The 14,165-nt window shown below is 50.2% G+C and overlaps 2 protein-coding genes across 2 annotated transcripts; one reads left to right on the plus strand and one right to left on the minus strand.

Annotated features, from left to right (window-relative positions):
• Positions 1–238: 238 nt before the first annotated feature.
• Positions 239–9,710, plus strand: UBXN11 (UBX domain protein 11; the record flags this gene model as incomplete). The annotated part of the gene is made up of 12 exons (XM_079546020.1): positions 239–260; positions 625–725; positions 1,492–1,546; positions 2,498–2,574; positions 3,069–3,180; positions 4,539–4,756; positions 5,466–5,543; positions 6,831–6,951; positions 7,769–7,869; positions 8,080–8,147; positions 8,813–8,959; positions 9,545–9,710. The coding sequence occupies 12 exons, from the start codon at positions 239–241 to the stop codon at positions 9,708–9,710; spliced, it is 1,266 nt and encodes a 421-aa protein (XP_079402146.1).
• A 2,468-nt stretch (positions 9,711–12,178) lies between these two features.
• Positions 12,179–13,291, minus strand: SH3BGRL3 (SH3 domain binding glutamate rich protein like 3; the record flags this gene model as incomplete). The annotated part of the gene is given in 4 exon segments (XM_079546030.1): positions 12,179–12,244; positions 12,639–12,806; positions 13,125–13,231; positions 13,234–13,291. Coding segments are annotated over 4 exon segments (399 nt in total).
• Between the last annotated feature and the right edge of the window lie 874 nt (positions 13,292–14,165).

The raw sequence follows: 14,165 nt of genomic DNA on the forward strand, positions 1-14,165 counted from the left end.
GCAGTAATAAATGCTCTCACCCACTGATTTTGAGAGTGCTCCTGGGAGTGAATAGCCTGGGGCCACTCCACTTTCAGTGGAGTTCACTTTCAGTGTAACACCTATGTTTCTTTACCTGTTTTTGGAGAAGTCATATGCAAAATACTAACCTTTCATACATTTTGTGCCTCCTCACAGATGACTCAGCCTGTCCCCTACGGCAGCCTTCCCTTGCAGGGACAACACTAAAAAAGAATATATGACATCACAGAATGGCTTAGGTTGGAAGAGACCTTAAAGATCATCTAGTTCACCACTTCACAGGGTGAAGTCCCTCAAAGATAAGGGGTTTCTTGACCATCATAGTCTCTCCGTAACAGTCTGGTGGACTCAGTACCCCAGGCGAGGGCTATTTTGTGTTGTCTCCCCCTCACATACACAGCATGCTGCCATTGACATAGCTACCTCCCTACCAAGAGCTCTCAAAGATAAGAGCTGAGGGATTTCCACCCCACACCCGCCAAAGGTATCCTTTTTTCACCTGCTTTGGCAGAACCAGAGCTCATGTGTGGGTTCCCTTATGGTGCAGATAAGCCTCCAATATGAATTGCCTTTCTAGAGGTAACGTTGTATTTGTGCTTTCAGGTACAGTTCCCACTGACATGGAGCTCATGTCATCCATGATGCAAAAAATCAGTCTGTTGGAACAAAAAATAGATAAACAAGCGCAAGAAATCCAACTGAAGGTAAAAGTTCTGGCCCTTACCAGGCCTGTTCAGTGTCCTGATTTAACTTTTCAAGCCAGGGTAATGATACACTCACTTAGACACAGTCTGGGCTACAACAAGTTAATCCATAGCCTACTCTGTTAATTAGACAGGTTAGCCTTTGTAAAACAGCAGAGCAGTCATATCTGCCCTTGACATGGAAGACTGGACAGCCCTTACTGCTCTGATCCTGTGACTTTACAAAGTAATGACTCTCAGCATCCTTTCACTACTATCTATTTGGCTTCAGACTCTTCTTTCTTTTGCATTCTGAAAACAAAACAAAGCAACCAGTGGTTTAGACAAGAAAAGTAATCTTAGAACAGGTCTTTTTGTAATACTGTTGAGAATAAATACTGTTTAGTTTAGAATAAATAGCAATAGGTTGGTGTTTTTTTTTTTGGTGGTTTTGTCTTCTTTTCTAACCAGTGGTGACAGAAATGCTGGTCTGCTTTCTAGATCAGCCACTAACAGGCCTAAGTATGAGCTGCATTCTTGTGCAGATGGAAGGGGGAGATAGGTTAGCAATGTCCCCAGTCTAATATTGGAGCAGTGTATTACATCCCACCCCTCTGCTGAGTCACAAATTAAGACATTTGTGAGGCCATTTTGAGCCTTATTTTTCCTCTCTGAGAGAGAGCATGTGCAGCACTGCCTCACCCAGCCAGGACTAATTATGCAAACTGCATCAAGGTCCTGAAAGCAGAGGATCTTAACAAGGTCCTTATTCGTTCTGATCTTGAAGGACAGGAAGATTGCGGAGCTTGAGGAGAAGATGAAGACTCTTCAGAAAGGAGAAGGTAAAAATTGTTGGACCCTTGGTACCTTGCTCTTACCCACGGGAGAGTTACAGGTCTCCTGGTACTGCTGCAGAGCAGGCTTGGAGACCTTCCTTCTCAGCCATCCCTGCCTCAAAAGCCTATGAGCCTCTTCCATGGTGGTATCAGTTACACACACGGTGCTGTTTGCCAAGGTAGATCCTCACTTCAGTTGTTCTGCTTTTCTGGCGCAGCACTAGGCATTATTTCCTGACCTATTTTCCGTGCCTTAATAAGTTTCCATGAGCACAGAATAACCACAAACCTGAAGATGGCCAGAGAAAAAAAGAACAATATACACCATACAGTTCAAATAGGTTGGGAAAAACAAACAAACAAACAAAAACCAACAAACAGAGCAACTCATAGCTAAGCGAAACCAAAAATTGACTTGCAATCTCAAACAGCACCTACAGGTCCAGGCTCACTCGTTTGCAAGGCAACTTAATGCTAAAATAAGCTCAGCTTTAAGTGAGTCACTGAAGCTCTTCTGCTCCTCATTTCCTTGGAATCCGTAACTCTCCTGCTGATCCCAGACACGTTTTCTGTCATGGCTGAAATACCTTGTTGGTGTAAAGCTGTGCTGTATCTCTATTTCCTGAGCAGAGAACACAAAGAAGCCTGTCAAACCACAACTGTGTTTTGTACCTCATCACACACTGTGCCAGCTACGAAGCCTAGGTTTCTGGATCCAGCTTTGGTGGACACCTGCTGATTGTTGAATAGGTCTCTTAGGACCAAGACAAGCAGCTCTCAGTGTACAGCAGTGGACAGCACCACTCACATCAGCTTCCTATAGCATAAAACTTCAGCAGTGTTTTACAGTTTACTGACGGTGCAGGCAGACTGCTGGGGCTTCCACATTGTGTGACGTGGGCTACCAGTAGCTCTTCTTTAAGGCTATGCACAGTAAAAGCAGATCTTCCCTCTCAGCTGCTCCTGACTCATCCACAGCAGAGGATCTGGAAAGGAGGTGCCTTCAGCTGCAGACTCAGGTCTGGGAGATGGAGGTGAGATGCTTTACTTGCTCCAAACCATTTGCACCTTTGGTTTCAGATTGTTGCAGTCCCAGACTGCCTGGTTCTTTTCAAGCTGCCTCTATGATAACTACAAATTCTCTCTTCACTCCTCTGAAAGAAAATAACAAGCTGAGTGTGAACGACAGGGTAGTATGTTATTATTATATTGTACACTACAGGTTTTATACACTTGCCTGCTGCAAGCCTCATCATTTTGATTTCCAGGGCTGTGGAAACAACTTACACAGTTACTAGACTCTTGGGAGACTGCTGTATCACTACAGATAGTTTAATCCTTCCTCCCTTTTACCTGCTTCTAGTAGAGCTGCTACTTCTACTGCCATGAGTTGGCAGCCTCCCAACCCTGAGGTAAACCTTGTTCACCTCCACTTCTGCTTCTCACTGTTGCAGCCAAGCACTGCGAGGCTTCTCTGTCTAGTTTCTAGCACTGGTCTACAACGCTGACTTGTCCTTTCCTCTTACAGCGGTTTCTAAATGACTATGGTCTCATCTGGGTTGGAGACAGACACGAAGAGCTGGAAGACTTGGAGTCGCTGAGAGATGACGAACTGCTGGCAAAGAGGTTCTGGAAGGCAGGTAAAGCATCCGTGCTCTTTGCTAAAGCAGCCATCCCAGCTCCTCTGCACGCTTAGGGAAGGTCTGATACTCCTTAGATAAGCGGGTGATCAGAATCTGAGATCCTGTTCTGAGGTCTTCATGTCAGTCCATCTCAGGATTAGAGACATGGAACAACTTAACAGGAACTGGGACAGGCAGAGCACTGGTATTCTATACACCTATATTTTATAAACTTCATCTGGAGAAAAACGAGAGATCCTGGTGGCCCAGCCATTTGGAAGAATACCTTCACAGCAGCTGCTTCCTGAAGAGTTCACATACCCTGAATGTTTGAAGCTTGATTGCTCTAAAAACACTGACGTAAAATGGGTGGAAAACAGAACCAGATGCTTTGTGTATTTAGTAGCCATAGCAACTTACCCGCATTGTCTGGCTCCCTCAGAGTATTGTTTGCCTTTCCTCCCAGCCACCATGTGAGTGGTTTAACTGGGACCTGACTGTGCTGTATGGAGTCCAAGCATATTTGGTGGAGTGGTAACAGAGGAAAAAAAAAGAGCACTGCTTGGGCTATGTAACTGTTGCTACTAACTAACAACTGCGCAAATATGAGCTTGTTAATCTAATCCTTACATGAAGGAAGGAAGAAGACGTGAAAAGCAGTAGAAATATTTTTATACTTTTCATATTGCTTGCCCTTTTCAAGGGGGATTCCCTCCCTCTCATTTAAAGCTTTTTTCCCCCACCCTTAATCAAATCTCAGAAAATCAGAACAGAAATACCAAAGGTCTTACCTTCTGTTTCATTTTCTCTTTTCATTTCATTCTTCTGTCCCACTGTAATGCTCTCACTGCTTCGCCCTATCACCTCCTCAAACACCCTCTGCAACATCTCAGCAAGAGAGAAATAAATCTGCTGCAGTGAGAAGTGCTGGTGGCTCAGAGCATGCAGCCACACTGACATTTCTTCAGCAGATCTGCCCTGGTCCATTTAGCCAATTTAGGTTACTCATTCCTCTCTATGCATTTTGCAGCACCACGTTAAGGGTCAACACTTAAGAAATTACAACCAAAACCAAGTTGCCGAACAGTTGGCTGCACTTTGGCTAGCAGCTGCTATGCTCACTTTAGGTGAAGGCTGTTTTTCTGCTACCGTGCCCTTGCAGTTTTGCACACACCCACGTAGATCTGGCAGCCCTGAACCACGGCGATATTGTTGCACCATGCTTCGCAAAGTGACAAAGTGACGTGCACATGAAAGGCAGCAATGACAGCCCCAAACTGTTGGGATGCAGAGACCCCTCAGGCACATCCACACAGAGGCGAAAGCTGCTCAGCTGGCATCTCCTTCCCCCCATAACTCTGCTCTTCCTGCCACAGGTGAGGCAGTTGTTTCCAAACACCAGGTTGATTTTGATTTAATCTTGGAAAACGTGAAGAGTTTGAACATGCTGGCTGGAGATGGCGTCTCTCATGTGCAGCACACACCAGGAGGAGCTCGGCTGAGGCAGCCAGAACCCCTCCCTCTGACCCTGTATCAGAATGGGATCATCATGCTGGAAGGAGCCTTTCGCTCCTATGAGGAACAGTCTGCTCAGGTACGAAAAGGTTTGTGCAGGAGTCAGACGTGGAGCCACCCTGCTGTGATTCACAGTGTATCAGCAAAGGGAACTCAGAAGAACAAGGCCAGTGGGATCACCTCAGTCCCCAAAACGAGCAGCTAACGAGACCTCCGGCCTTCGCATCCCACTGCCCTGCTGGGATGCCTGTGCTGTTCTGCACATCTGTCGGAGAAATCACACTGCAAACTGCTGCCATTCACAGTAAGTCTCCTCCAGCCCTGTTGGAGTAGCAGTATTCAACACTGGCAGCAAAATCTTGTGGCTTTTTTTTTTTTTTTTTTTCCCAATTGGTTGGAAACAGAAATGCTGAGGTGCTAACAGGGTGAGTCCTGTTCTTAGCCCTGCCATCAGAAAGATCCCAAAGATTGGGTATCAATCAGGTGATAGGTGCTTTATACATTAAAAAAAAAATAACATATATATATATATATATATATATATATATAAACAAACCTTAAACTTGTTCCCAGCACACCTTTAAAAATCAACTGAGCAGCATTTTTTTGTTTTTGTATTATTGTTTTTTTTTTTTTTTTATGAGAGGGGGAGTCTGGGTGCAGACTTCTTTTTTTTTTGCACGGCAGAAATATTACAAACAGGAGCAGCCCAGGATGTAAACATTAGTCATCAGATAAATAGAAAATCAGAGGTATGACCATGAACGAGCTGTCATTTTTTGTTTCAGCAATGCCTGCAGGACATTATGGATGGTTATTTCCCTTCAGAGTTGCAGGCACGCTACCCAGATGGTGTCCCTCTGCGGGTAAGCAGTGCAAAGCTCTGCTCTCATGGGGTTTTTGGAAGAAACGGCTCTCTTTTTCCCCCAAGGAAGTTGTTCAGATTTCTTTCACCAAGCTACATGTTCCTTGTACCAATCTCTGGTTGAGGTTTCTGAACGCAGCATACGAGCAGCTAAGTTCTGTGCATGCGTGTATGGCAGTGGTGAGGAGCACACCTGCCTGAGCCGCTACAGGATGTAGGTGAGCAATTGTCAGGGCTGAACAATTTCTCTGCCTGGCTGAATCTTGGCTTGGATCAAGACTTGTGAGAGCACCAATAGGCTTTGCAGAAGAGCAGTGGTATAATAGGTGGTATATGCAGCCCCTGAAGAGCTGTACAACATCAACATCTCAACTGGTTCTCCTGGAAGAGTTTCTAAAAGCAGATTGGAGAAGTATATCTCACACAGTTTGCAGAGAGTTTAATTTGCAGTAATTTAAATTGGTTTGGCCACCTGCAGTCCTTTTGGGCCCAATTTCTTTCTGATTTTTCAGGGATGGCAAAAAGCCAAGGCCACATTTTCAGACTGAGAGCCTCAGGACTCTGATTTAGGTCTCTAAGTGCCTCTGAAACGTAAGCGGGCGCAGGCAGAGGGGTGCACCTGCACCACCAAGAAGAAAGCAGGGCACATCTGTGCAAATAGGTCAGAGCAGCGTGAGCTGGAGGGGGTGCGGTTGGAAAACCAGATGAATGGGAGGGACTGTGCGGGGCTGTTGCTCATGTGGTGCCTGTAGCCAGCTTACTGCAACCACAGCTACAGGCCACAGGACAACGCTGAAGCCTAGGCAGAAAGACTGACCCTCTTTATACAGTTTTTCCCACTGCTGGAGGCCTCAGTCTGGCACTGTCCCTTTGTTGGAGCCATCCATCAGATCCCACTGCAACTTCTGCAGTGCAGCATGAGTGACAGTAAATCCCCCTCCACTTCCAAACAGCTGCTTTCACATCGTAGAGAGCATTTTCAAGCATGGAAACAGACAAGAAAGGTCAGGCCTGCACACATTTTTTACAACTTATGGAAAGGGGATGGCTGTCCTGTGCCCGTCGAGACATTGAACTACACTGAGGCCCGGATAGGCCAGGATCTAGCAGGATTTGCTTTGTTAGAAAGCCTAGAGGAACTGGAGATGTGTTTCATTGGGTTTGGACAGCTGGAGCAGCTCCCAAGGAAGTATCTCAGTTCCATTTGGGACTTACTGCTCTAGGTTGCTTATTTTATTGCTTCTTGATACAGTGAGCCTTGCTTATAGCAATCAGCCTTAACCAACAGGTCACTGACAAAAGAGATGTGGTATTTCGGGAGACAGACCTTCCTGGGAGCTTTCCTGGCCACGGCCGAGTTGTTGGCCATTCAAAACTAAGCAAGGTGGAGGAACCCACTGAGATCCCTGGTAAGTTCCTACACCTATCTCAGAAATGCATCTCCCAAAGAGAAGAACTGAAACCTCAGTGGGGCAGTCCAGCTAGCAAGAAGAGAATGTGTGGGGTCTCAAAGAGGAAGGCAACACTTCCGGGTCAAAGCTTCACCTTTCTCAGCATCAGAGGACGCCAAGGAACCATGCATTCTTTGAATGAGGTCAGGCCTCATATTTCCTCATTTTGCTTCTGCGTTCCAGCAGCCTGCATAAGCAAAGCTGAGATACTCTGACTGGCTGGAGAGCCAAACGTGCTCAGCCAAGTAGGCAGAAAACAGCAGAGCTACGCAAGCATAACTAAACAACCTGTACACATGCACTGCCCTCAGCAGCATCTTCATATTTATATACATGAATACTCTTGCTTATCTCAGAGACATTCACAAGCAGAGAAGTTCCCTTTATCCTTTATTACTGGGAAAAAAGTAGCTGCCCACTGACACCACCAAAAGGAACCGACACAACTGCAAGATGAGCAATTTTCCAAGCATGTATGAACTGCCACAGTATCAGACCTTCCTGTTTGCAGCAGAGATAACAGGGTTTCTGCCTGTTACACATTGCAGGTGTGAGCTGCACAGTTGCTCTCTGGTTCCACTGGCAGTCACAACGTTAGTGGGCCAGAAAGTGGGACAAGCTGCAGCTGGGGACCAGGAGCCAGCATCCACACGGCCAGGAGAGGGTAGAGCTCTCTCTGCCAGATGTTCTGCTCCCTTTTCACTAAACCAGTTTATTTGGAGGGAGAATTCTGTAGGTGTATGAGCTTTTTGACATATTCCTTCTTCTCTGGCAGGTCCCAAACCCTCTCTGGAGCAGTCTTGGAACAAGTATTCTAAGTCATCACTGTGCAGTGAAGCAATGGCCACCCAAGACACAGTCGGAGCAGTGCAGCAGGTATGGATGTGCCCAAACAACACCCCAAGGAGCAGGCTGGCATGGTTCCTCAGGCTCAGTGCTCTGCACACAACCACACCTCCTCCTAACCTCCTCTTCCCCAGATGCTCCATCAGAGCACAGCACTTTGGCACCTGCTCCTGGTCTGTTCTGGCTCTGGTTTGTCTCTGGGTAGAACAGGTGGTGATACTCACCTGGGTTTGGTTGCAGGGCTCTGATGGGGTGCGGAGCAGCAAAGAGATCGTGGTGGGGACACCCAGGCTGCCTGCCCTGCAGAGGTATGGCTGCACACATCCCTGCCCATCAGCTCTCCCTCCTATCTCACTTTTTTTCTTTTTTCCCCAGGAGTTTCTGCCCATTGATAAAATAAAATAGAACCTTGGGAATAACTAGGAAAAAAAAAAAAAAAAAAAAAGCCATATTTGTTTTTTTTTGGGAAAAACCTGCCAACTCTTACACCTCTAACAAAATTTCTGTTGTTCAGTGTAACTTACGGCAGTGAAATACTTTTCCTGACAGCAAGACAGAATTTAAGAATTTAAAGCCACCTGAAGCTGTTAACTAAATGGAAGAATCCCTCCAGGAAAGTGATGTGCAAGTGGGATGTGACATAAACAGTGTATTTTCACTCAGTTTTCTAGGCAAGATAAGACCCAAATAGCTAATGAAAAAATCCAAAGCAGATTATTTTTAATCAAAAAAGTAGGGCAGAGATCTTACCAGACAACCCTGATCTAAAATAATAAAGCAAAAAAAGGTCAGCAATCCTCTTCTCAAGGCAGCTTTTAAGCAGTGAAAGCAAAGTGGCAGCTGGGCCTGTGCGCAGGCTAAGCCTTGCTCATCTCAAGCACATTCCCAGATGGAAAGCTCTTCTCCCCAGTTCCGATGACCCCAGCACACCAGAGCCCTCACTCCTTAACTGAGACAGCTTTCTGACCTCCAGCTTAGAGAGAGCTGAAGAGCCTGGAGCTTCTGCCCCTGAAGTCTGCACTCTTCGCATCAAATCTGAGAGCGGGGAGCAGACGTATGTCATAAAGATGCTGTTCTCAGAGACAATAGGGGACCTGCGCCAACACCTTGCCCACACCAGGTAGGACTCTTGCCCTCCTTGCTCCCCACTCTGCTCCATCCAACTCTAGGGGAGGTTCTGCTGCTGCTCAGGGCCCTGGAGCCATGCTTGGAGCAGAGCAGCCTGCACTGAGCAGAGCTGGGTCCTGGGCTCTCTCTGCTGCTTTGGCTCCTCTTGACACCAGAGCTGCTCTCTAGCTGGCAGGGATCTGCTCAGAGCACCTAATACACATCTTTGACAAAAAGCTGACGCATCACAAGAGATGCCTTTCATCCTCTCAAAACTAACAGTTCTGGACGGCTGGGGGACCTTTTTGGTCTTCACTCATCATAGGCTGTAGCCCTTGCCTCTATCCAAGCTCATGCTGAGCTCACTTCTGCTGGGACGGAACAGCCTTCTTCCCACTGCAGCTGTGAAGCCTGGAATGGCTGCTCTGTGCCTGGCTATGCGCAGTTTGGGCAGGAAGCCTTTTTTTCTGCTTGGCCTGCACTTGCAAGGCAGCCTCTCCCTCTGCTCTTAAGTAACTGCAATTGGATGAGCCACAGCATCTCTGCAAAATCTTGGGGGATGCTGTGCATAGGAAAAGATTGCGCTGTTCTTTCCTAGGGGTGGAGATTCCGACTCATATGAGATCATCAGCACCTTTCCCCAGAGGCTGTACGCGGACAACTCCAGGAGCCTGCAGGAATGTGGGCTGATCCCCAGTGCCTCCTTGCTGCTGCGGAGAAGAGACCCCTTCCCACCAGAGGGGACGGGTCTGCAAACAGCCTAGCGGCTCCTCTGCAGGAGGAAAGAGCTATCTTGCACTGTTAGCTGAATTACAACATCCCCCTGGCTGGAAGAGAGCAGAGTTGTCTTTCCAGATCTAGTTTCATTGTGCCGTTACCTGGGATGGAGAGCAGGGCTCCTTCTCCCTTTAGCAGAGTGCTGCATGCCAGCCCGTGTTCTGCTGCCCCCCGGGTGGATGGTTGCTCTTCCCCAGATCAGGTGGGCTGCTGTCACAGGGATTTCTGTTAGCTCAAGGCAGAGGCCTGGTTTCTCACCTCTGCTGGAGGTTATATTGGCTGATCTCTGCTCAGGGAAGGCTGCCAGCTTTGCACTGGTACCAGGGCAGTTGCTTAGCCGGACTCAGGGATTCTCTACAGCAGCAGATATCTGGGCAGGACAGACAAACAGCAAGGGGTCAATCTCCTTTCCACAGAGTTGCTGCCCGGAGATTTCAACTGTATGTATAGCAAAAGTAAAGCAGGCTCAGTGACACGGTCTTGAGCAACGGCCTTGGGCCGTTGCAGTACTGGGACTGAGCCAGCCTCCTTCCAGCCAGGAGATCCTGCTGCTGGGTTTCCTGGACGTGAGCAGCTCCTTTCCTTGGACAGCCCCCAGCTGCAGAGGGGCCGAGGCTCACAGCCACACGGAGCCAAGCCTGCTGCGGCTTCAAGCTGCTGCCTTCCTCCATCCCAGCCCGCCGCTCTGCTGCAACAGGACACCGTGTCATTGGAGAAGAGCATAATCCCTTTGCTTCTTCTCTGCTGAACCCTGAGAGTAAAGCATCTTCCCCTCCTTTAGGCTGGGGCAACGCTCTGCAGGCCCCTTTCTGTGCACATTCTTCCCATTTCAGCTCTGACAAGTTCCCACTTGACTCCCAGCTGATAACACTCCCACATGTGCAAGGCAGCGCCTTCTGGCAGCTTCCCTTTTAGCAGAAGCCCAACACGTGCCATCACCCAGCCCTCTTTAAAGGCTCTTGACAAAAACATTTCTTTGGTTGCAATTTCCACTTTCATTAAGTTTCAAAGCAGCAGCTAGACGCAGAAATAGGGCAGGGTAGTCTGAGCGCTTCCTGGGGCAGCTCTGCTTTCCCAGTCCCCTCTGACCAGAGCTGAGCCACGCACAGCTCACACAGGAAGCACCACAAGCTCGGGCCAGCTGCCTCCACAGCCTCCCTGCAATCAGTGACTCAATGCCTGCAGCTGTCTGCTGGTTTCCTCCCTTTTCACATACACGCTTGTATTTGCTTTAACGGCCCCCTCCTACAGGGCACTGCCCTTTTGCATAGAGCTGGTCTATAACCAACCAGGTAATTCCAGTTCTGTATTTTGCCCCTGGGTCTGGCTGCCGCTGTCCCTTCCCCAGGCTGTTCTTACCACGCATGGGCTGCTTAAGAGAGGAACCTGCCACTGCTGCTCTGCTGGATACTGAGACAAGTCCCAGGAGCCCTTCATTAGCAGCAGCGGTCTGAGGCATTCCGATCTTTGTGTCAGGCTGCAGTAGCACCTCAGCTCCTCCAAGATGGAACTGACTTAGAATCGTTATGTAGGCTATTTAACCTGTCAAAAAAAAAGCAATTTAAAAGGAACCCACGAGTACCAGCACAAAAGGTACAGTAACATTTAATAGCATCTCGGAAGACAACGCTGGTTATAAACTCGCTTTTTGGCAGGAAAACAAAATGCACTTGGTCCAGGTTGCAAAAAGCCAACAGAAAACAGGAAGGATGAGATAGCTGGAGCATGAGCTGTTGTGAAGCAGCCCTGAGCCATCAGCGCTCACCAGAGAGCCCTCAAACTGCGTCACAGCACTGATGGAGCAGTGCAGGTCCCAGCTCCAGGCCCACCCGCTCCCAGCCTGCTAAGAGATGCCTCAGCCCCAGCCTGCTCCCCAGTGGGTGGTCATACCCAGCTTTGTGCAGTATTTCTGCATTAAATTATTAAAAAACAAAACGGAAAACTTAGTTGCCATGATCTGTGCAGTTGAGATGAAAGTTTTTTTTTTTTTTTTTTTTAAAAAAAAAAAAAAAAAAAGAAGTGAGGCAGCAGGATTTACAATTTCAACAGCAACTGGGAGGAGTGGAAGTAACATGCAACCCTAAGCCCTTCCCTCCTAAAGCAGAAGCTCTCCCTGTAGAGGAGAAGGCTGATGGGCAGCTGCACTTCGCACAGCTTGAGAGGCTTTGCTGTTTACAGAGGCACTGAAAGCTGCGGTGTGAGCCGGGCCCAGCTCTGTTCTAAGGCCATGCGCAGCGAGCATCGGGCTTTCTTTGGATCCCTCTGAGATGACATCAGGGTTAGGTAGGAAGGAATCGTAGGCAGCTGCAGTGAGTGGTTTTGGTCACGGGTTTCCTGGTGCTGGAATACAAGTCGCGGTGCCAGGACAGCGCTGACAACACGGAAGTGAAGATGGTCGGAGATGGGGGTGCACAGGAATGCAGGTAGAGTCCAGGATGGGCGGAGAGCCTGCGGGTCAGGCCAGCTTCAGGAACTCCTGCAGGGTGTTTTGTTCCACTGCTTCCACAAAAAGCTCATAATCCTGCAGGGAACAAAGCACCCGGTTGCTCACAAGCAAGAGGCACGCAGCCCCAGCGCCCGTGTGCTGCACGCTGCCTCCAGGCAGGCAGTGCGGCCCTCCCAGCACCCAACACAAATGTGCACAGCGCTGCTGCTAGGAGGTCACGTGGAAGATGATGGGGCAAAGTTACGACAGCCCCACACAGCCCAGCCCCACTGTCCGTGGGCACACACAGCCACCCCAGCACTGCACTGTGCTCCAAATGCAGATTGACACCGACTGCCTTTTGTCCGTGCACCTCAAGGGGAAACACCTTTCCAAAAGCATGCCGAGGGCATCTGCAGCAAAACCAAGGGGATAACGTCACTGCCCTCCAATCCGGCTCTCGCAGCACCGACCCCCAGTGCAGCCTTACCCCGCAGTACTGGTCTCCGTTGACAATCTGGGGTGGGATGGCTTTGGGGTTGCCTGCCTTTGCCCTCATCTCCTCCCGGAGAGCGTTGTCCTGGGAGATGTCCACCAGCTCGTACTTGATGTTCTTCCCATCGAGGATTCTGGTCACTTCGCTCTGTTGGGATTTGATCTGGAAGCGGGCGGCAAAAGCAACGTTATCGGGATGCGGGGAGGAGCTCCGAAGGATGAATGCACGCTCAGTGCATCAGCCTACACCTGCCCGGGGGGGCCTCTGCTGGAGGGGGAGGGGAGGCCACGCAGCACAGAGCCGCGAGCAGAGCAGAGCGGGCGGGGACGGGAACCGGGAGAAACACGGCGGGAGAGCAGGGAGGGAACGCCGGGATGGGGCGGGGTGGGGAGGCTCGTACCCCCATGGAAAGGACGCCCGCCTGAGGAAGGGAACCCGCGGCGCCCAGCCCTGCCCCCGCCGCACCGCGCAGCCCCTCACCTCCCGGGAGCCGGTCACCGACGTGCTGTACACCTTCAGAGCGCTCATGCTGCGCCCGCGGCCGCTCCCTGCGCACAGCCCGGGCGGTGGACGCTCGGAGGGCGGAGCGGGCCGGCGCCGCCCCGCATGTGACTGCGGCGACCAATGGAGCCGGCGGGAGCGGGCATGCGGGGCTGCCAGCGGCGAGGGCCCGGCCGGAGCGCTCGGAGTCCCGGGGGCCCCGAAGAGCTTCACGCCGCCACGCGGGACTGCTTTGCACGAGTGGAGCAGAGCAGCTTTATTTTATACTCAAAACATTCGGTACAAACAAGTGGGTAAAGACAAACGCCGATATAAATACACCCGTGCTCGACTCGACGAAGGAAAACAACGCGAGGCTGAACGCCAACCGTCGGAATACGAACTGCACAACCAGCAGGGAGGTGAGGCACGTGGTCCTGCACGCTGCGCAGGGTGCTCGCGAAGGAAGGGCCGAGTCCCGCGCCCAGCCGGGCTCTGCGTTAAGCCCAGAGGTCGTTTTGCAGGAAAAAAGCACGGCCGTTTCCTGCAGGGTAACCCGCAAAGCGGTGACACGGAAGCCGGGGCTCAGTACGGGCGCAGGGCTGGGGCAGCTAACCCAGCCTCAGGGCTGCGGCGTTCTGCCGCGATCCCATTTGCGCAGCTGGTTGTGGACAGGCAGGAGGCGCACGCGGCCCTGCACCCAGAGTCACATCTCCCACCGCACCCTGAGCAGAACGCGGCTGCTGCTGAACAGCACATCCCAGCCTGCAGCCTTCCGTGCCAGAGCTCCCGGCGGCCGGGACTTCAACAAGCTTTGGCCCACAGCGAGCTCAGGACGTGGCACCAGCACTGTGGGGACAGAGCCTGAGATGTAACACAGCAGATGCTGGAAGCTCTGCATGCCATCCCGGAGCTGGCTGGCACGGCACACTAACCAACTCGTGGCCTAACTTCAAGAACAAAACAGATTTGGTCTTAAATCTTAACACAAAAGTTACAACAGCATTTCTCTCAAAATTAGGGCTCATGGCCCCAGTGTGA

Source organism: Tetrao urogallus, assembly GCF_951394365.1.
Source record: "Tetrao urogallus genome assembly, chromosome: 23".
In the NCBI taxonomy this organism is placed as follows: Eukaryota; Metazoa; Chordata; class Aves; order Galliformes; family Phasianidae; genus Tetrao; species Tetrao urogallus.